Source organism: Haliaeetus albicilla, chromosome 26, assembly GCF_947461875.1.
Source record: "Haliaeetus albicilla chromosome 26, bHalAlb1.1, whole genome shotgun sequence".
In the NCBI taxonomy this organism is placed as follows: domain Eukaryota; kingdom Metazoa; phylum Chordata; class Aves; order Accipitriformes; family Accipitridae; genus Haliaeetus; species Haliaeetus albicilla.
In genome coordinates, this window is record NC_091508.1 from 14,073,069 (window position 1) to 14,094,545 (window position 21,477).

Consider the following 21,477-nt stretch of genomic DNA (forward strand, 5'->3'; position numbering starts at 1 on the left):
ATGCTGTCAGGTTGCGGAGGATAAATCTGATCTCCTTGGCAGGTCTCATATAACTTTATCTGACAATTCCCTACCCACCTCATAAACAAATACAAGAGTTTCGTACCTTAATTCACACTGATACTCCCACGAGGGCCATATCTTACTTTTCACTGTAGCTGATACCTGATGTTTTAAAGGTCTGGTCCAAATTCACTGGCACCGAGCGCTCAGTAACGGGATGTGGAAGCCTGGCTGAAGGCTTCATCACCCATGTCCCTGGATTATTGAGGGGCTTTCTGGCTCAGCTCTGCCCTGCTGTAGAGGTGATGTATTTGCTGGGGCCGGTAGGAGGGCTGCTGTGACGGTTCACCTATTATTCTGGATAATTTTGATAAATGCTGTAAAAAATCGTGTTGGAAACAGTGTATTTAGGTGGAGCCAAAGGAGAGCTAAGCAATTTGCCACAGCATTCAAAGGCATCGGTACATCAGCAGCATGTGCAGGTCCTCCCCTGGTCCTGCTGCCTAGCTGGGTTTGCTGATCAGGGTGAAGGTTTTTATCACTTGGGCTCATCGCAGATGATATGAAGCAGCTCTTTAAACAGATATGAGTTGCTGGTTTATCAAACATATACGATCCTTGCAGAACAACTGCCGTGCCGGTGCTGTTAGACTTACCCTGCCGTTTTATGAGAAGTTACGATGTCTTAGGGTAGCAGCAACTAAGCCGTGAACATTTGTTCTGGGCAGCAACCGACAGCCAGGGTTTCTAAAGGGATGAGGGGGAGAGCCTGTTTCTTAATCAAAGGGGGCAGAGCTACAAAAATAAAAATAAAGCCAGATGCTTCAAGTCTTTTCTATTGTATAGCTTAAGTGATTTTTCTGGGTCATTACTCAATGCGAGGATTTAAAGTTATTTCATTTTGCACAACTAATTACTCTACTTGCCTGGCAATTTTGGTTTGCAATGAGCAGTGCATAAGGTCATTTAGCAGACTGAGTCACACCACATATTTTAGTCTAAACGAAATTTCATGGCAACGAGCTAGATTGTTTTTTCCTCCTCCAAACAAAATGTCAAAATCTGAGGTTTTGAAAGAAATATAATGACATAAACTGCAAGCAAGTAAGACTCTTACAAAGGTAATAGAGCGGTGGTTTATAGGAACAGATCTCAAGGACAGGGAAATTCTGTATGCTTTACTTCTGACCAAGCAGGTATAAGGGAAAGCCATTATCTCCTTTAATAGATGCAAAGCTTGCCTTACATCTTTCTTAATGCACATGATGTTGTCTAGGAAAGAAAAACTAAAGGTTCCCTTGGACTAGTTCAATCTTACTTGTGTTACGGCAGTATAAGACCTGAAGGGAGATGAATGAGACCTTGAGAGGACAGAAGGGATCCACAGACCCTACTCAGAAGAATATGGACTGCTATTTTAGCAGAGCTCGAGGCTGTATGCTTAATATAGCTTGTATTTTATGAAGATCTTTTGTCTAAAATGCTGAGTTTACAAGAAAGCATGAAAACTGTAACCTCTTAAAGGTAAATGCAACCAACGATGTATGGTCCAAGAGAAGAGAAGCAAGTATTGGGGAGGCTGGTGGGCAGAAAGCCTTAGGGGAGTGTGATAGGACATGTCAGGGCACAGCCCCTCCATGGACTATTTTAAGAAATTATCTGTTACTGAGAGGAAACATCTTTCACGTCTGTAGCAGCCACTTTCAAAGTTCAGCTTGCTGAGTGCCCAACATGGCCAGGTAACCGCAGCCAAGGAAACTCTTATCTAGACATAGGAAATGTAAGAAAAACAAACATTTTACTCACTGCAGACATAAAGCACTACTGCAACCTAACAATTGGGTAGTGAGACCCTCTGAATCTCCTCCACCCTTGTACATCAGCACCCTTCCCACTCCCCCAGCTGCGCATCTCCCAGGTCCTCGGTGGCAAGCGAGAGGAGCTCCCGCAAGCCTGTGTGCTCCTCTGCGGCAGCACGCCACCGACACGATATTTCTTTTTCCAACTTTTCCCAGCTGGAGAACAGAAGTCTCCCACGCTGAGGCTCAGCTAGTCTGCACTGTGTGAAGGAAAAGAGTTGTCACTCAAATGCTTGACAAGATGAGACCTTCCGCATTACTGCTGGTAACGGCTCCATTTTCTATAAGTGCTGGAGCACTTACAGACATTTGTTCTGCATTTTGTGTATTGCAGTGGGAATGAGCAAGCTAGAACAGTTCTTGGGGAAATCCCACCGGGGCTGTCGGATTTTACTATCAGAGCAGCTCTTCCCTTTCCCTACCAAGGTGTCCTCCTCCTCCTCCTTGTCCAGCCAGACCAAGGGGCCACAGAGCAACCAGGTCTCTGATAAACCTTTATCAGTGAATGAAGCGGTCCCTGGCAGGTGGGTTTGCTGGATGGAGGGATCGCTCTCTTTCCTTCTGTACATTTTGTGTCTTTGTGGTGGGTTGACTCCCCCTCTACCTCCAGTTTTATTGCTGAGCATGGCATTATATGGTGTGGAATAGCCCAATTTGGGTCAGCAGTCCTGGCCGTGTCCCCTCCCAACACCTTGCCCACCCCAGCCTACTGGCTGTGGGGACATAGTGGGAAAGAGAGGAAGCCTGCATGCTGTGCAAGCACTGCTCAGCAGCAGCCAACACGCTGGGGTGTTATCGACACTGGTTTAGCCACAAATCCGAAGCGCAGCACCACAGGGGCTGCGATGAAACCAGTTCACTCCATCCCAGCCAGACCCAGCACATTCTCACACACAACAGGAGGTGGCCAGTGGTGTTGCGTTTGCCTCAGCTGCCAAATGAAGATGCTCACACAATTGGTACGAACTTAATGAGGTGCTGTCAGCATTAAATGCTGGCTTCGATGGGGGAGAAAACCGATGTGGGCTCCTGTGGCACAGATCAATGGCCAGATCAATCTCAAGGTCCCTGCTTGGAGGCCACTCTGATGAGTTAAAGCATTGCTTAGCTGCACAGACCCAGAGCAAGCAGCCCAAAAAATGGGCTTTTAATCACTCTGCGTGAAATAAAATTGGTGTTTGCTTTGCTCACGGGCTAACGCAGTTCCTGGGAGGGAGCCTGGGGGATGTTTCCACATCTGCCCTGGAAGAAGTGCGGTGCTCGGTGTGCCGCAGCCGCGTGGGCAGGCAGCCGTGCCTCCGTGCCTCTCTGCCGCTTGTTTGCAGGATTCACTCCTTGAAATCCTTAGGAACAAGGGTGGGAGGCTCCCTCGCCTCCCCCCAGCACACACCTTTTCCACCTGCAGGAGGAAGGGCAACATATTGCATTTCTACAGGCAAAGCAGCCTGCAAACGCCAGCGGTGCCCGCAGCCTGTCCATCCTGGCAGGCCGGTGGGTCCAGGCAGTGAGAAGGCACCAACTTTCTTCTGGACCTGGTGAAAGCCCGATCACTTTCTCCTCCGTTAGGCTGGAGGAAGAGCTCCGCAGACACCGACCTACGTCACAGGCTCCTGGGCCGGCTGCGAGCGCGGCATTTGGGCTGCTCCAGCCTCGGCAGAGAGCCAGCGCCTGGCCTGGCGCTTTTACAAGGAGTCCGGCTGCCAGCAGCGCGGTCTCCTCTTCGAGACCATGTTTTCAATTAGGGCTCGATGCGCAGATTGTGTGCTTTATTGGTGGAGGCCTCCTCCTGAGGCCTGCCGATTGATTTATGAAGTTGATTAAAATATTAAAATAATTTTGTGCGATGCTGCAAACATGCCGCAATGTGCATTTTTATCATAGTTGGTGCTGTTCCAATTAGCTTGAGACTCTCCTCTCCCCCTCCTCTTCTGACCTGCTTTGTTCGCTAACAAATTACAGTTATTCTGGCCTTACTTTTGTATTTATTAGAGATGATGCATATGTGCGCTCTCTGAGCAGTTCGGAAACGGGCTGGCTAGCAGCAGGGAGCCCGGCGGGCCAGAGCTGTTTCTGAGCAGAGAAGGCATCCAGAACTGTCTAGCTGGAGCTGTTTATACAGATCCTCCTTATGTCACTGGCAAAATGAGGGTAAATCAGTGGAGAAGCTGGGAGTAAAATCCATCTTCCATAAACAGCAAGCTCTTTCTCTTAGCTAACTGGGGGTTTCTCCAGGAGAGAGCCCTGGGTTTCCTGTGACACCTTTCTGTCCACAGAGCCCATCTCCCCCAGTACTGGCAAAAGCCCTGCACATCCTTGATGTCCTTCCAAGAGCATTTTCTGGCCATCAAAGAGCTAAGTACTACGCTGGTCCCCTCTGCAGTACCGACAGACACAAAGTTCAACCTCACCAACCCCACCAGCTACTGAAGCCACAGATGGAGCCACGCACAAAGAACAAGGTCGGAGCCAGCACCTGGTGCCCAAATGCTGCACAGTCAGAAATTAAATGCTTATGTCCAGGCATGACATGCAAAACCCCCGGGGATGCCTGGAGTCCCACCAGCGCCTTGGTGCTTCCCAGGTGGTGGGGAAGGATGCTCCGGATGCCTCCAGCAGCCCTGCGAGCGACACAGGGTGGGCACGGCTCCCGGGGCACAGGCGGGACGCGGGTGGGGAGTGAGGGAGCCCGCCTCGGCCAGCTGCATACCATGGACTAAAAAGGAAATTATTCTGTCAGTGAGGCACTGCTCGCCTTCAGGCCCTGCGCCACCATGGGGCTTTGCAGTTGAGCCCTGGAAACCACCTCTGCCCCTGGCTGGGGGGAAGGTGGGGGCTTAGAAACGGGAGATATTTCACCACCGGACCAAATGTTGCCACTGTTCATCTCCCCTCTGGCCCCGGCACCGTGAAACAGCGGCGATGCTCATGCCGGGCTCAGACTGCAGCAGCCGCCTCTCATTCCCACCCGGCATCTCCGGAGAAACCCTGCATCTGCGGTGATGGTGCTGGGACCATGGAGCCACTCCAGGTCTGCTCCCCACTGACACATTTGCCCGGAGATTGCAGGGACTGTGCTCAAATGATTAATAAGATCGCGAGTATGTTAACAACACACCTCCATGATGCTTTCTCCTGCTAAACAGGGGCATTGCTATGGCAAACTGCATTTGTCACTATTTAAAACTCAAACAAACGAGTACAGGGTGTTATAAATACACTTACAAGGCGAGCTGCACTGGGAAGACAGAGAAAAAAAATGAGCAGAAAGCAATGGAGGTGGCGGGCGGGAGCACACCTCCATCCGCTGGCTTCCATGAAACAAGGCCACTCTCAGCAGTGCCCATGGGGCAGGATGCAAGCGGCTTGATGACATCCATTACCATCATCCCTACTACGGGTCCTATGAAACACCACAGATTTTTTTCAACAGAAAAATATCAGACCCAGGGAATATCCCCAGCTCCCTGGAGGAGAGAGATGAATTGGCAAATGGAAGGCTACAGCGATAAGGGAGTTTTTATAAACATAACCTAATTGTATTACTTCAAAGTCCTGAAGTTTATTGCCCTGTTTAATGATGTGTCTCGTTATTTATGGTGTAGCACAATGAGTCTGCTATTGATTTAATACACTTCCTTAAAGACCGTCATTGTCACAAGCAATAAAACGAACCCATTCTGAGACAGCTCAATTATGTCACATCTCCATCACCCGACCCCAAGCACCCTCGGTGCGTGGGGGCCACTGTGGTGGGACTGGGGGCAGGTGGTGAAGCAGGTCACCCTGAGGAAGGATGGAGCCGGAGTGCGGCTGCTGAAGGGCAGGAGCAGGAAGGATGGGTTCACCTGGCTCAGGGATGCTGCCCACAGACGCGTGCCACTGTCTCCTGCCGCTGGGTACTCAGTTTGGGACCAGTCTCCTGTCTGTGCCCACTAACCGGCACAATGACAGTGTATGCACAGGGGAGAGGGGCTGACGGATGGAAAACAGCACGAACGATAACTGGCATTTGTGCCCCTGCACGTTCCCGCCGCCCTCCTCACCTTTCTGGTACTGGAGCCAGAGCTGCTGCTGGACCTTCTTGCTGGGGAAGTGGATGGTGCAGCTGAACTCGGAGCCATACAGTGCCTCCGCGATGTAGTGAGAGCCAAACTGCTGGATGAAGGAGAGCAGCTCCTCCCGGCTGCTGTCCTTATTCAGGATCTTCAGGATGTTTGCAAAGCCTGTGGGAGGGAGGCAGGGGATCGGCAGGTCGGCCAGCCAGGGCTGCCAGCCACAGCCCGGGGGGAAGGACGCCCAGAAGATCCTCTGCTCAAGACACACAAGTCCCCACATGGGTGCAAAGCGCAGTTCCTCCTCTCTTGCCTCCATGGTCTACATGATCCTTTGGAATCCACAACCTGCTGTTTACCCTGGGCTGTGGCTCTCGCATCCTGTGATTCCTCTCCCTACAAGATTTCTCAAATCATTTTACAGGGATGTGCACGTGAACGCATGTGCATGCGTGCGCACACACACACACACAAACACAAACACACAAACAGCCTCCCGCCAGCTCCAGCCCGTGTTTCAGGCTGCTGGCACATCATCAACGCTCTCCTCAGAGGATGTGTTTGGCCTTTGCTTTGCAGTAACCCTAACCAGAGATATTCTCCTGGTGTAAGGACGAATTTATTACAGATTGCGCTGCAGACCATCCCCAGTGTAAATACCCTGCACAACTGGTAACTGTTTTTAGGAAAGCTGGAGATGGCCTAGAGGGACACACGGGGCTGGGTTGATGGCAGGTCCATGGGTGTGCAAGGGTCAGGGCATCTCCTGAGCAACGCCCTGCAGCGCCCATGCAGACAGCAGGGACTGCTGGCGTGGGACAAGAACATGGACCCTCACTGCTCTACAGAGATGAAATATCGTGGAGGCATCGGTGACTACACAGCACCTTGGCATCATTTAGAGCTGGCTGATATCGCTTTGGTTCAGTGGTGGAACTGAAAAAATACTGCAAGAAAATATGTCATAACTCTCACCAAAATGAGGTTATCTGGCTGGTTGGTTGGTTGGTTTATTGAAAGAGAAGGTTGGTTTAATAAAAAAGCTAGAAGAACTCATTCTGAGCTGAACCCAAATATTTTGTTCAGCTCCAAGCAGGTTATTTCGTTCTGGGGCTGTGCAGCCTGTCTGCACTAAATCTTTTTTTTTTTTTTTCCTTTCTCCATTTAAAAACAGGTTGATTTTTAAATAAAAAAAAAGCTGTTTTGAAATGAAAAGGCAAAACATTTCAGGTCGCAACAAAACGTTTCAGCATTTCTGAAACAAAATGTGTAGCTATAAAAACGTGGAAGTGAAATGTTTTGACGTTTGCAGGATCCTCCCGCCCACCCCTTCTTCATCTGCGACTCCCTGCTTTATATGACCCGCATTTACAAATGCTTTGGGTCCTTTTGAAACCACATTTTTTCAAGAACTTACTGTTTTTCATACATACACGTATACACAGCCACCCTCACATGAAACCTCCCCGCACTGTTGCTTATTAGCTTGATCCTGGCTCTGACTCCAGCGCTTGGTTTGTGCGACTGAGCCGCACAAACTCCCTGCCTCAGTTTCCCCCCCCTGTAAAAAGGAAGACAATCTCTCTGCCTGCCTCTGCAGCAGCGCTGGGAGCGCGAGTTACTGCCTGAGCAGAGCCTGGAGGTGGGAAATGCTGGTGAGATGCTTGGCATGACTGTGCCTTGGGGCAGAAAACCACCACCCACCCACCCACATAGACACACGTCTCCCTGCCGCTAGAAGCCCTCACCTGCAGAGAGGGTGATGGAGCTGAGCTTCACCCTGTAGAGGTTGCTCCTGACCCGCCAGTGCTGCACCATGGGGTAGCCCATCGCCTCGTCATACTTGATGTCGCCTGCAAAGGAAGAGCCGATGCTCAGCCCCTGCCAACCCGGCGGCCACGCTCCGGGAAATGCTTAATGCTCACACCAAGCAATTGCTTTGCGACATGCCACAGGGGTGAGAAACGGGGCAGTAGCAGGGATGGTAACCTCCTCTGGTGGTCATGCCATGGGGTCCCCGGGCTGCTGGCAGGACCAGCACTGCGATGGCTGCGGCTGCCTGGAGCTCGCAGGGGTGGAGATGCTGCCTTGCTGTGCCGGGGCGGACTTGCACGGCCCATAGGCTATTTCTGCCCCAGGTACACAGGAGGGATGCCACAAAGGACCCCGAGATGCCAGCGGTGCTGATGGCCCTCAAGGACCATGCTGGGATCCAGGGTGGGAGAAGGGGTTCTTGCTCCTGTGCTCACCCCAGCAGGGGCTAAGCCCGGGGGCAGCTCGTACCGGTGAGAAGCTGGAGGTCAGGAAGGGGCTCCGAGAGGACGCCGCGGCACTGCTCCTCCACGGGCAATGGGATCACCATGAGGCCGTCGGCCAGCTGGGGGAAGTCCTTGATGAAGTTATTCTCCCTGCAGAGAGAAGAAGACAACTGCAAAGCAACGATGCAGGCCATGGCCGGGCAGGGGGGCTGAGCCGCCCCAGCGGCACGGGGATGGATGGCTCAGAAGGGTGAGGGACATCTCCTCCGAGCAGGAGACCTAACGGGATGGGGTTTGCAGCCCCCACCACCAGCTACCCCTGGCTGTGCAGCCCTCTGAGGTGATGCTTAACGAGCTCCCCAGGCATGGCGGCTCCATTAGCTCTCTGGCAATGTGGGACTGTTTTCAGCCTGGGGATGCAGCCACTGGTTTTGGCCCAGATTTTCAAAGTGTGCCACTGGAGAGGGGGCTGACAGCGGCGAGGAGAGAGAGGAACAGCTGCTACACCCCAAAACTGCACCTTTCCACCACCTGCAGCATCTTCCCAGTACGGGACCATGACCAAGCACCAGACAAAGCCCTGCTGGGGCTCCCCACCCCAGGCAGCATCATCACCCCCACAGCTTTGCCCCCAGATGACTGACTCTGAAAGGAGGGAAAAGTACATTCATAGACAGACACCAAAAAAAAGCCGGCGCGTGCAGCTCACGGTGCAATTTTACCACACATGCAGGATCTTTTCTAACCTTGGCAGGTATAACATTGTATAATAGGCCCCTAATGAATTGTTTCTAGAACAACGATAGCGGGGAAATTATTTGAAATGGTGAACAGACAGGTCTCTGGGAGACAAGCCTCCCCCAGCAAGCAAAACGCCTCGCGCCTGCGCAAAGGAAACAGGAGGGGGGATTTTAAATATTGATCTTACAGCCAAAATATAGGCCAGGAGGCTCTGCGTCCTTGCGATGCACAGACAAAAGGGCAGCGGAGCAAAAATAAAGGGACGTTCCTGCAAAATCAGGTCAGCCCCACAAGCTGAGGGAGGCTTAGGCTGGCACCACCTGCCCCAGCTGCATTTTTCTGAATAGATTTTCCTTTAAACAGCTGCTGGTTTCACTCCTCTTTCACCTCTTCTACTCCTGCGGTTTTACCCCCACAGCCCATTCCTGGGGGGCATGCTCCATCATCCCATGATCATCTAGCAAGCGGGGACACCTTGGCCACCTTCACCTCTGCGGTGAAGACGCCAGGCTGGTGGAGCACTTCCCTGGGCCCTCCTGCTGGTCCAGGGCCAGGATATGGCCAGTGCAACCTGTACCGGTGGCGAGCAGGAAGCCATAGACCTGTGCGACCAGCCTGGGGATGCTCCTGATCCCGAGGCGGCTGAGGAGCAGCGGGACGAGCAGCCGCAGGAGGGGACGCATGAGTGGGGCCAAGCATGGCTGCGCAGGCAGCCCTGCCGCCAGGCAGCAGCCTGCCTTCACGCTGCACCCCTTTGTCAAAGCTGCCGGCACCCGATTGCGTCTCAGGAGCTTCACTTTAGGCACTGCTGGCGAAAAAGTGATTTATTTGTCTGAGGGGAAAAGCCTCTCGCTCACACATGTGCTCACAAATCTCCTATTGATCACGCTGGGCACGGGATCCCCGTGGCAGAGCAGTGCTTTGCTGTTCTGAGCCCTTTGCGGTCTTAGCGATGCAAATGGGGAACTGCAATTACTGCTGGAGCCAGGAGCTGTGTGGGTGGTGGTAAGCAGGGGCTGGAAAATGAGTCAAGGCGGTAGGGAACATGGGAAGGAGCGTGTTGGTGTCTGCTGCTCTGCCTCAGCAGAAAAGGGAGAAAAGCATCAGCAAGCGCTACCAAACCCCAAAGCCCCGGAGAAGCGCAATGCTGCACCAGGAAAGCGGGATACGGCTGTGCCGATCCTGCCTGCCACCCCGGAGCACGGGGACCTTCCCCTTCCTGATGGGTCAGCCCCACACCCTGCACCCCGGGGCGAGCGCAAGGGACAAGTGGGTCACGCCAGAGGCCTGCCCAGCCCCGCATCCCACCTCCGAGAGGGCCAAGAGGGGATGCCCAGGAGGACAATGACACTGGCTGGTGGCGCCCACCGCCTTGCACGAGGGGACAGACCTAGCAGTGCCAGAAAAGCTCAGACCCAGGGGACAGAAACACGTGGCTTGGCAGACACCAGAAGATTGTGTTAACCCGGTGCCCTGCACCAGGGCAGGGGGCTGAGAAGATACAAAGAAACAGCATCCCCTTTTCTCCCCATGCAAACCCACCGAGACCATCTCACCAACACCCGCCTGTGCCATGAGCCCGCAGACCGGCTGTCCCTGGGCATAAGCTCGGCTCACGTGGGTGGCAGGACAGCCCCCGGGGGCTGCTGGTCCATGCACGGGCAGCTAAGGAGGGAGAAGCTGGAGGAGATGCACAGCAGTGCAAGGGGAACGCGCATGCAGTAGCTGCTGCTCAGAGCTGACGCCTCTATGAAAAGGTATTTACTGAAAAGCCATGCTCTGCGGTGCTGCTTGCTGTAACGCCGTTTGCTTTAACTGCTCCGCAGTCGAAAGGTTGAGGAAAAACAAGGGGCAAGCGCGAGTCAAGGCGTGGACATACACACCGGCACGTGTCCACAACGTGCCCCCGTAATGGGAGGCAGCAGCGGTACAAGGCAGGACTTCAGGAGCACTTTGATGATGGATTTTTGCTACCAAACTCCTCCTGCACCTCCTCCCTCCCTCCCCACCTCCACCCCCCAGCTCCCTGCCACCCCAAAGCAGGGATGAGCCGAAGCCACGCAAGGGGAAGCACCCACTGGGCGCAGGGTCCAGGCGCGACACAACCCCCTTTGCCGAGCCCTGCCAGCCGGCACCACGCCGAGCCCCCGCTGCGTCTGCGGGCACAGGAGGGCAAACCGGGAGGGCAGACGATGGGGACACCCAAACCCGGCTTGTGCCAGGTGGCTGCTGCCCGCAGCGTGCCCGGCTGGCACGGCGGGCGGTGTGCTGCGGAGCCATAGCCGGCAGAGGGCTGCAGCTCCTCTTCCACTGCGCCTTATTAATAACCCTACCGCTCGCAGCCCTGCTCACCGTAGAGGCACAAAAAAAGAGTTTTTGCCAGGCTTTTGTGCTCTCTGGAAGCTCTGATCAAAGCCGTCGGGCTCTGTGCGAGGGGAAGGGACACAGACGAGGGGAGAGATGTGACAGCATCCCTGTGCATGTGCAGCCACATGTGCCTCCATCTGGGGAACGGCTGAGCCACCGGCACCTCCGCACGGGTTCATACCTGGGGGGCCATGCTGTTTGCTACAGGCACAGCAGTGCTTTCGTGACCTCGTGGTTCCTACCAGCCGTGGAGCCAGGTTTATTCCGATGGGATCAGAAGAGAGCCCAGCAAACCCGCCTGCTCCCAGCACCTGCTAGCCCCACAACATGTCTCTCGTTCCACCCCCCAGCATCTCCTTGATGCTCACGGACCAGATGCCCAATACTTCCAGGAGCAGCAAGCACGCCGCTCTCTCCAGCACGATGCACACTGAATCCGCTCGTCGACTTGCAGTGCCCTCCTGGAAGGGAGCTGCACATCTCTTGGGGCATTTTGCAGATACTGAGTCATTATATAAGGAAATGCTGCTTCTCCCTTGCAGCATCAGTCCCCACTAGCATCCGACCCAGAGTACATCCCTGCCTTGAGAGGGAGCTGACTTCCAGACAAACAAGTCTTGATGCTGGGAAAGGTCAAATGGCCAAAGGCTCTACTGAGCTCTCGTACTGGCAGGGCGGGCTGAGGAGGAAGGCAGTCGACTGGATTGAACCGAGCTGAAAATCCTGGCTTTGATGGACGCTTTGTGCAACCTTGGCCAAGTCATAAAATGTACCCGTTGCCTCCGGTGACACAGGTAACAGACAGGAGCTCCCTCTGTCTCAGGGTGCTGGTGGGGTAAAGGCAATTAGCAGCTGCTCAGGTACCAGGAGGAGGGCTCAGGCAGTGAGAGCCCGCTGTGCCAGTGTCCTCCTGTCCTTCTGAAACTTGGCACAAAAACTAGAGGTGTTTTCAGGGAATCTGACCTTAAATAATACACCCAAGGTCAAGCAATATATCCATGGCACAGTGCAGCGTAGGGCTGCATTGCTGTGCTCTGCAGTGCTGGTATCATCTCACACAGCTGATGGGAAGCATCCAAAAGGATCAGCATCCCACAGCATCCCTGAGCGAATGGGGGGTTTTAGGGGAGCAGGAGAGCCCAGTGCAGGCACTGGGGAGGAGCTGGAATGCTGTGGTCCACCTGGATGGGGCCATGGCCGCCGGGTCCTGGTCCATGTCATGATTCTGCTGAGCTCTGGGGCACCTCGTCCCCTTGTCAAGATACTGAAAGCTAGGGCCAAGCTCACAGTAGGATTTTGGCCCACAGTAGTGAAAGATCAGCTGGTGACTCACATTCATTTCATTTTTCTGTTAGCAACACCGTTGAGTGAAGGAGCAGCTTCTCCTCCTTGGCTCAGCCGGCTGTGGCTTCCTTCCCTTGCACTTCACTCCCAAAGGACACAGCCTTGAGACTGGACGCTGCCCACTGACCCTTTCAGAGACCCTCCTTGCTACTGGACAACTCCCACTGCAAATCCAAGCATCAACTGGCTTGGGGCATCCTGTCTCCATCCACCACTGGCAGCGGACGCATACCTTGCTTCGCAGCAGCCGGGCAAATATATTCATGAAGGGGTAAAAAAAAAAAAATATATAAAATGACCCCACAAGTGATTAGCTGATGCCCTGAAGCGTGAGATTTAATTACCCTTATCTGAGCCGGCACAGCTACAAATGTTAATCACATTATCATCCAGCGTGCTTATGTTCAGCAAAGTGACTATGCGAGGACTGCGCTTTCTGCTATGCAAGTCTGAAAGGACGCCTTCTCTGGCAAGAATAATTTATTAATCTTACTTCTTTCTGTCCTGCAATGGCTTGGGGGAGAACAAGATGGATCTGAGGTTATTTAGTGCCAGCTTTTGACCCAACTTTTCTTTGGAGGAGCTTTTCTGCTGCGGTGGCTGCAAGCTCACAAGAGCCCAGCCCGCATCTGGCATGTGGACATTCAGAAAGAGCTTCTTTTTAGCTTGTCATCACCAAAAAAAAATTGATCTAGAGTCACTGGGAGACAGAAAAGAGGGTGTCCTGTTTCCACAGCCACTTTGGAGAAGGTAAGCACACTGTAAATCTCCCCCCACGTGTCTCCATGACCTCAGGCACCGGTGAATTATAAAGGCTTAATGAAAACCCTCTGAAGTAGCCGTTACTTACTCCAAATTTACTGGTCATTAATTTTAGTGAGGCCCTACTCATGTATAATGAGGCAGGATAAAGAGGAGAGACCAGTCAGGTTTTGCCAGGCCCTGAAGCCCCCTCCAGCTCCCCAATTTCAGCCCTAACCACGGTTTGCAACAATGTGTGGCCGGACTGGGCTGCGGGAAGAGAGGAGAGCACCAACCCGGAGCTGCCCGTGCCCCCCGAATCCCTCTGGTGCGGCCACAGCCATCACCCCCATCCCTCCATCGGCCCTGATGCTGCAGATGAGACCTGTCCCCCCGCTGCCAGTCCCTCCCTGCCGCATCCCCAATGTGCCCCACTTCAGTGCCAGCAATAAACAGCCTGACAATATTCAATAGCTGCCTTCCCCCCTTGGTTCAGGGAGAATTAGCATTTAAATTGAGGTGTTTCGGGGAGGTAAATCATGCCAGCGCTGGGGCAGCAGTGCCTGCGGGCACGCACGGTGCTCCTCGGGGCTGGCGCAACGTGCCTGTGTGCACGGTGCTCAGCACCATCCCCTCCACGCACCCTCGGACCAAGCCCCAAAACCCTCTGTGGGGCTTGGAGTGACTGGGACCCCCCTTCCCACGCTCCCTGCTCCACTTCTCCCGCGGGGCTGGGGCTGCGTGGCGGTGAAGTCACCTGCTCTGTAATGGGGAGGTGTTGAAAAGGGCTCAGCCAACGCCGGCGAAACGCCGTGGGCTCCGTCTCGGCGGCTCTTTGATCCCTGCACTGGAATACTAATCGCGGCGCCACGCCGGCACTGCTGCGGGAGGCCCTCGGTGGCGTCACCGGGGCTCCTCTTCCCTCGTCGTGCTCTATTTGGGGACACCAAAGCGTGGGAGGGGACAGCCAGAGCTGTGGGACCGGGCAAAGGGTGGTGGCTATTGCCAGGGACTGTGGATGGGAGCAGGAGCTGCAAACCCCACTAGTGCCTGTGCCACCGGGGCGTAGTGCTGTGCAGGGACCCCAGCCGTGGCACAGTGATGGTGACAGCCAGCAAATGGCATCTGGACATGGGACTTTAAGACCTGGGACAGCAGTGACAACTGGACAGAAGGACGTGGGTGGTGGGAGCAGCGCTGCTGCCCGGAGCCAGCAGAAGCAGGGAAGGGGATTCCTTCCCAGTGAATAGTTTATTCACCGTGAAACAGGAATTCAGTTGACCCAAAGGTATTTGTCAACTCTGCTTGAACCTGTTGCAGAATCTGAGCAGAGATTTTTTAGGTTCTTGTTTCTTTTAAGTACAGAATAGATGGAGGAAGACGAATAGTTGCTACCACTGTGCTTCCACTACCTCCGTGCCTCCTGGGAGGGTCCTGCGCCTCCCTGATAGCTAAAGGCAAGTCTCAACGCAGACTGCGACCGGTTTCCTATTCTCCATTAGCACACCAGAACATCAAACTCATTTCACGGTAATCCAAAGCATGCCGCTGCTGGTGTTCTACTTCAGCTGTTGAACCAATAACTCGACTCTCCACTCTGCTCATGCCCGAGCCCAAGCCAGCAGCAGGACTCCCCCTCCGGGAGTCGCATGCCTGTGTCCATCAGCATCATGCTCTGCCAACATTGGACCATTCCAACCTGATTTTCCTACAGATCATCTCCAAACATCCCCCCCAAACACTAAAGTCCTCCTCTGGTCCACACAGCCCTGGCGATGCCACCAAGCACTCAGGGAAACTCAGCCAGCAGTGCCCATCACCATGGCACTGATGGTAAACATGATATTCACCATCACAGAGAAAAAGTGCATCCTCTCCTGCAGCCATTTTTAAAGGAAACACACAGGAATCTGCTTTGAGATGGGGAGAGGAAGAAGCCATGAGGGATAGGAGCAGAGATCTCCCTCCTGCACCCAGTGAGCCCCAGAGTAGGCAGCTGGTGAGGGGACGTGCTGCTGGAGGAGGTCCACCACCAGCACGTGGCTCTGGCCAGCAAAAGCAACACAGCTCAGGTGGAGTGCCCGTGGCCATGTGGAGGGACCCCAAGAGGCTCCCCAGCCTCTCCCAGCTGCTGGCTCTCACGATGCCGGGTCCTGGTGACATCTTCAGTGCCCATTTATCACCCTTTATTGTCCTTCCCATCCCGCTCCCCATTATACAGCTATTTATTTGTTCCAGTAAAGCATGTCTCCTGTGGGTGAAATCCTGCGGTAGGCTGTGGATCTTTCTTCCTCCGGAGTGCCTGTTGGGAACAGGCTGAAACGGAGTGGCGAGTAAAAACAAATTTGGAAAGTTACGGTTCCCACAGCAACGCCTGGCGCCTGTGCAGCAGGCAGAGCGCAGGCACGCAGAGCTGGATTTATGCCTTAATTACAGAGTTGGGGCTGCAAGAGGAATCCCATGCGAAGCTCTAGTTTTCAGCCCCTTACAGAACTTTGCAAATATATGGATTATTCCCTTTGGGATTGAAATTTCCCATGCTTAAGCTAAGCTTAAATGTGATTTTCTGCAAGAAGTTTTAAGAAAACTCAAAAAACCCCATGTCTGAGTGAAAGAGTGAAGAAAAAAAAGCGGACACGCCTGTGGCTGGAGAAAGAGAAAAGAGTGGCAACCTGTCTCTTGTTTGCCTGTAACTCTAGCACAAGTTGCTCCTGGAAGCCCACACTTGCAGAGAGTGAAACCTGATGGAGGCCAGTGCATATGAGCTGGGAGACATGACTTGGTGCAGAGGCTGCCATCATTAACATTCAAACCTGGGGAAGATCTCTTAGCTGCATCAGGACCAGAACCCAAAATAGTCCACCGACAGTCTCTTCCCTCTGATGGAGCAGGCTCCAAGCTCTTTGCATTTACTGCTGGAGATCTGCTCATTTCCTGGACTGCTTGCTTGGAAAAGCAGCAAGGAAGCTGATGAAATACAACCCAGCATATGTCTGACCCAACACTTTGCATCTTTAAGTTGCTATCTCCTTCCTACTGTCCTGCACGAATCATGTCACCTAGGTGTATCACATCACTTAGGTGCATCATGTCACAGGTGCATCATCACCCAGAACAAGCCCTTCCACACACCCCCCTCTGATTCTCTCCTTCTGCAGGGGCAAAGCAAACGAGCAAGTAGCCAAAGCCTTTCTCCCTGCGTGGCTCTGCATCAAGTGTTCGGCTGATCTCACCAGCGAGATAGGCAGTGGCTCCACCACTGCCCACATATGGCTGGGGTTTGGCCTCAACAGCCTTATCCTAAGCCTGCAACCCGGTGGCAGGGCCAGGAGGACATATCTGAGCCGTGTGCCATCCCTCCTTGTCTGGAAGGTCTGGGAAATGCCCAATAGCTGATGCGGCTGATAAGAAATCTACCCGTTTGCAAAGGGCTGGCGCTGCTTAGCGTCTGCCAGGAGGGTCCGTGTCTTGCTCCATGTATCTGCTCTTCAATGTGTCTCCCTCCATTAGCTTCGCCATCGCTGACAACCGAAGGGTCTGACCTCGTCGGCTTCCATAAGCTCAGCAACTTTCAGCCTTTTAACGATTTGGATGGAGAAGACAGACAGAGCTCCTGGAGCAGCTCACGGAGCTTCTGCCCACCAGGTTGTGGCCACTGCAAGATCATCTGGGGATGGTTTCTCTATGGGGACAGTTTTTCTGAGCCTGAGCAACCCAGAGCCAGGCTGGACACCTCCTCTGAATGATTATTTCAGTGACGAGCTGAGCCAAGGCTGTGGGTCCTCTTGCGCGGGTTGTTTGGGTGCTATTTGCAATCATTTCCCGAGTGTTGCTCAAGCAGCTCTGTGCCTGGCGCTTTCATTATTATTACTTCTGACAGGGCAACAAATGCAGAACTCCCACTGGCTGCAGAGGAGCCAGGACTACACGCTGGGACTTCCCAAGGAACTGGCGCGAGGCTGGTGCCTGACTTGCATCCAGTTCCTATGGGATTTGGGCATGGTGACCTGAAGGCAGTGGCCTCTCTGCACACCAGCAGCCCCTCACACCAGCAGCTCTTCCAGGGAAACCCACCCCCCAGCTGCAATGCCCTGGAAAGCGCAAGCACTGCCTTTTAAATAATATTTGCCTTTCTAACATAAATGCAGACCCAGCTCTCTGCTCAGCACACATATCCGTTCTCTTTAACAATTTGGGATCTTAAGCATGTTTTTTTCCTCTCCTAAGCTTCGTCGTTAACCTTTAAGATGAAGATAAGGCATAAGAGTTTGGAAAGGAATCAGGAGGGACCTTGGAAATGAGCCAGGAGCAGTGTTAATACTGGGCTGCACATCATATCTCTTCGGTTCTTCTTTCCCCCCAGGGTGATTCGGACTGCTCTTGACTACCACCATGGTATTACAAACTCTAATGAGGTTTGGAAAATAAGAAACCCACTGCAGCGTGGGAGAAACTAATAGAAATTGTTTTGTCTTCTCTCTATTAGTCATTAGAAGCAGAGGAAAAACAGCCACAGGCAGTGGCAGGGCTGCAATATCACCACACATTTCATATGCTGGCACTCCGACAAAGTCATTTCAATGCAGTTAATGCTCCCGCTTCCCCTCCGCACAAGGCCTGCTGTACGCCAGCATGGGTTCCAGCTGCGCCAGCATCCCTGTGCCAGGATCGACCGAGCCCGGGGTGACCCCAGTGGTGCCCGGTGCCCGCCCAAGGTGCCCATGCAGGACGCTTGGCCAGCCCTCAGCTCTGCCCAGCAGCAAATCCGCCAGCATGGACCATCGCAGCCGCTCTGCAGCAAGATGCTGTGCAGAGCCTGGTGTCCCCCAGGGGCCAGGGACAGGCAGGGAAGGTGAAGGCAGCACACAGGCAGGGCAGCGCTTGGGGATGCATCCGTAAGCGGCAGCTCCCTGGTGCTGTCAGGCAGCCGGAGCATATGGTGAATTAGCTGGGATTTGTGACTGCATCTGCAAAGTCGTGTTTGTGTGTGCAAAGTTAATTACGGAAGCCAAGAAACGATGCGCACGGCGAGCCAGGGCACCTGCAGCAAACTCACCCCTTGCCATCCTCCCGGGGAAAGGCAGATGCTGAGAGCCAAGCCCCGCTCCAGGGCTCCGCAAGGTGCCTTGGAGCACCTTCCACTTTGCTTCCCTCCTCCCACCTCATGGGCCGTCACACCTGGGCTGCATGGCTGCCTGATGACAAGTGGCAGTGCCATCCCACCTTCCAGATGTTTGCCTGCTGCCCACGGGTACGGGCACAGCTGGTGAGTGGCACCATCCCCTGGCAAGCCAGGGCGCAGGCACGCAGGCTGCTCTGCCTGCACCAGGCTCCTTTGGCCTGTGCTGGGGAAGAAATGAACTGGCACAAACATCCCGAGCTTTCATCTCAAGAAAATGGTTATTGAAGTCAACAGCCCATGGGAGAGTCCTTCTCACCCGGCTGCAATCTGGGCAGAGTGAGAGCACGACAGCAAAGGAGCATCGCTGGGGGATAGGCAGGAGGGCAAGTGATGCTGGGTCAGTCCCCACCGCCTGCTCCTGCATTCCTCTGCACTGAGCCACGGCTCCAGCATCCAAGCCAGGTCACGCTGTCCAGGGACCGCGTATGGTGGAAGATTTAGGAGATCTCCTGGGTTATCCCATGTGCCCTACGGGTAGGATGCAGCAGGGGATGGGAGGGGTCCCGGCATAGCTTGTCCACCACCTTTGGTGGACAGTGGGTTCAACTGATGGGGCCCAAACCTAGCACTTGCCTTCAGGTTTACGCAGTCACGAGTTATACTGCAACACGCAGAAGGGCAAATCCTCCATCTCTGGAGAGATCACTTGTGATGTGAAAGAGCAAGACAAGATTTTCTGCTGCACCGAGGACTGCATCCAAGCCCTGCTGCTAACTCGGAAGCAGGTATGGCTCGACAGCTGGCATAGCTGCGGAGCGCTCAGATATCCCCATGATGGTGCCTGCTCGCGACTGCATTGCCTGGAGCAAGGATTCACATTGCTAAGTCAATGTCAAGACAATTTAGTCCTTGGATGGGGAATCTCCATTGACCAACGCTGGCACTAGCGAGGAAGTGCAGTGATGGGCTTGCAAGTGTCAGCCTTGTCCCCAGAGGTGCCGCTGGAGCGGTGTTCATGGTGCAAGCATCACAAACCCATGGCCTGTGCTAATGGTGACCACCAAAGAAGTGCCCATAGCATGATGGAAAAACCCTGCTATCACAGCTTCAAGTCGGGTGACTACAATTTACTGCCTCAAACCATCCCGCCTCACTCTGTTCTTTCTTTTCAGCTGAACATAACTCTTATTTTCATGTGTCCCGAGTGGGTGCAGAGCCCCCGTGCCCCAGGCACCCCACATCAGATGAGGAAGGAAGGAGAAGCAATTCCTCTCTGCAAGCCTGTACACCACTGCAAGGCTATAAAGCCAATAAAGACCCCCTGGGATGAAAGGTACTCTATAAATCTGAGCTATTATTATTATAAAACCAATCTCCACCGCATCTCTTAATAATGCAGATTAACTATGCAATAACACCAGCTATAATTAGTATCATAAAAGTCAGAGATGGGAAAGGCTAGCAGGTCAGCGAGTCCATCCCACGGACTGCTCCCCACAGCATGGGGGAAGGAGGAGACCTCCCGGGTGCCCTGAGAGCTCAGAGAAGCCAAGGCAGAACTTGGCAGTACTGGGCACCACGAAGGGAATGGCAACAAGGAGGGGATGGGATACAAATCACAGCACCTCTGCCAAACCCAGGAGGGGAACAGAGCCCCGCTCTCGTTCTGCAAGTGCCCGACGCCAACCTCCAGTCTCTCCTCTCCTGTGTGGGTCCATGTCCCCTCTCTCAAGCCTTTCTCCTTTCCTCATGCTCAGGACTCGAGACAAAGGTGTCACCATCTGCTTTTCATGGGGTAGACCCTGAAGACCTCACTGAGCCCTCTGACAGCTGCGTGGGGGAACGTGGGTGTCCCCTAAGGGCCACAGGCTGATGACAGCAGGGCAGGCTCCTTGCAGGAGGAGCCCGTGTCCCAGCCCAGCTCCCCAAGGGACAAGCATTCCCCCAGACCCTTCACCTCCCGTCCCGAGAACCTCCCAGCCCCAGAGCTAGGAGATGTGACCTCCCCATACACACACACACACACACAGAGTGTTCCAGCAGCGTTCCTGGACTGGGATCCCACTGCCTGCTCCCATCCTGCCCAGGGATCAGCCCTCCTTCTCACTGGTTGACCAACCCAGCTAACACATGCACCCCGAGCCCCGATGCCCGCTGCCTTCCTCCACCTCCCGCTTCCAGAAACCCTGTCATACTCCTCGCCTCCACGGTGTGCCCATACGACCCAGGCACCTTCTCCCCTGCCATCCCCGCTGGCGGTGGGAAGGGCAGGAGGGAGGGCTCCCTGCCTGGGCACAGCGCTGCTCTGCCCAATTAGCACTGCTGGGTGACAGGCTCTGTTTGTGCTGCGTGATTAGCTGTGGAAATGCAAATCCGAACTTCCTCCGCCGCAGCAGCTAACAAGATAATGAATATTTTCATCAGCTGCAGAGAATACAAACATCTGAGCAGACACAAATGCGCTGCCAGGGCTGGGGGGAAGCGGGGAGCAGGGGTGCAGGGTGGGGGAGAAGCTCCCCGGCATCCCTCGCTGCGGGGGCAGCAGCTCTGCTGCTGGGGGAAAGGAAAGCTCTGCCACCGCCGGCTGGTCCCTGAGCCCAGCAAAAGCCCGTGGGTGACACTCCATCAGCTTTGGTGGGTGCTGGTACCATCTCCAACATAGCTCCTTGGCTCTGGACTGCGCCTGTGTCTGTGAGAGCGGGTTTGGGGTACACACCCATGGTACCCACGTCTCCCAGGACACCGTGAGAGCTCTGCCCCCTCACTGCCCATCTCTGGGGCCTGAGCTCCCCTTTGAAACATCAACTCGCCAATTTGGACGGCTGAAAAGCCTGTTTTCGGGGCACGGACCGAGGTCAAAGCTGCTTGGCTTTTCCGCGGCCTCATGATAGAAGTGGGGAGTTCGGTTGCGTTTTTTAACATCCACCTATTTTTTTGTACTGGCACGTTTTCACACACTGCCTGGCACTGCTGGGGCTCAGCAGGGGCTG

At 54.1% G+C, this 21,477-nt stretch overlaps 1 protein-coding gene across 2 annotated transcripts in view; it reads right to left on the minus strand.

Moving 5' to 3' along the window:
• The window catches only part of ASTN2 (astrotactin 2), a 360,503-nt gene that overhangs the window by 123,191 nt on the left and 215,835 nt on the right, over positions 1-21,477 (minus strand). For both annotated transcript variants that reach the window (XM_069771376.1, XM_069771377.1), the window contains exons 14-16: positions 8,198-8,322; positions 7,663-7,767; positions 5,906-6,085 (exon numbers count right to left, since the gene is read on the minus strand). In XM_069771376.1, coding sequence (XP_069627477.1) covers positions 5,906-6,085; positions 7,663-7,767; positions 8,198-8,322 — 410 coding nt within the window. The remainder of the gene's footprint in view (positions 1-5,905; positions 6,086-7,662; positions 7,768-8,197; positions 8,323-21,477) is intronic.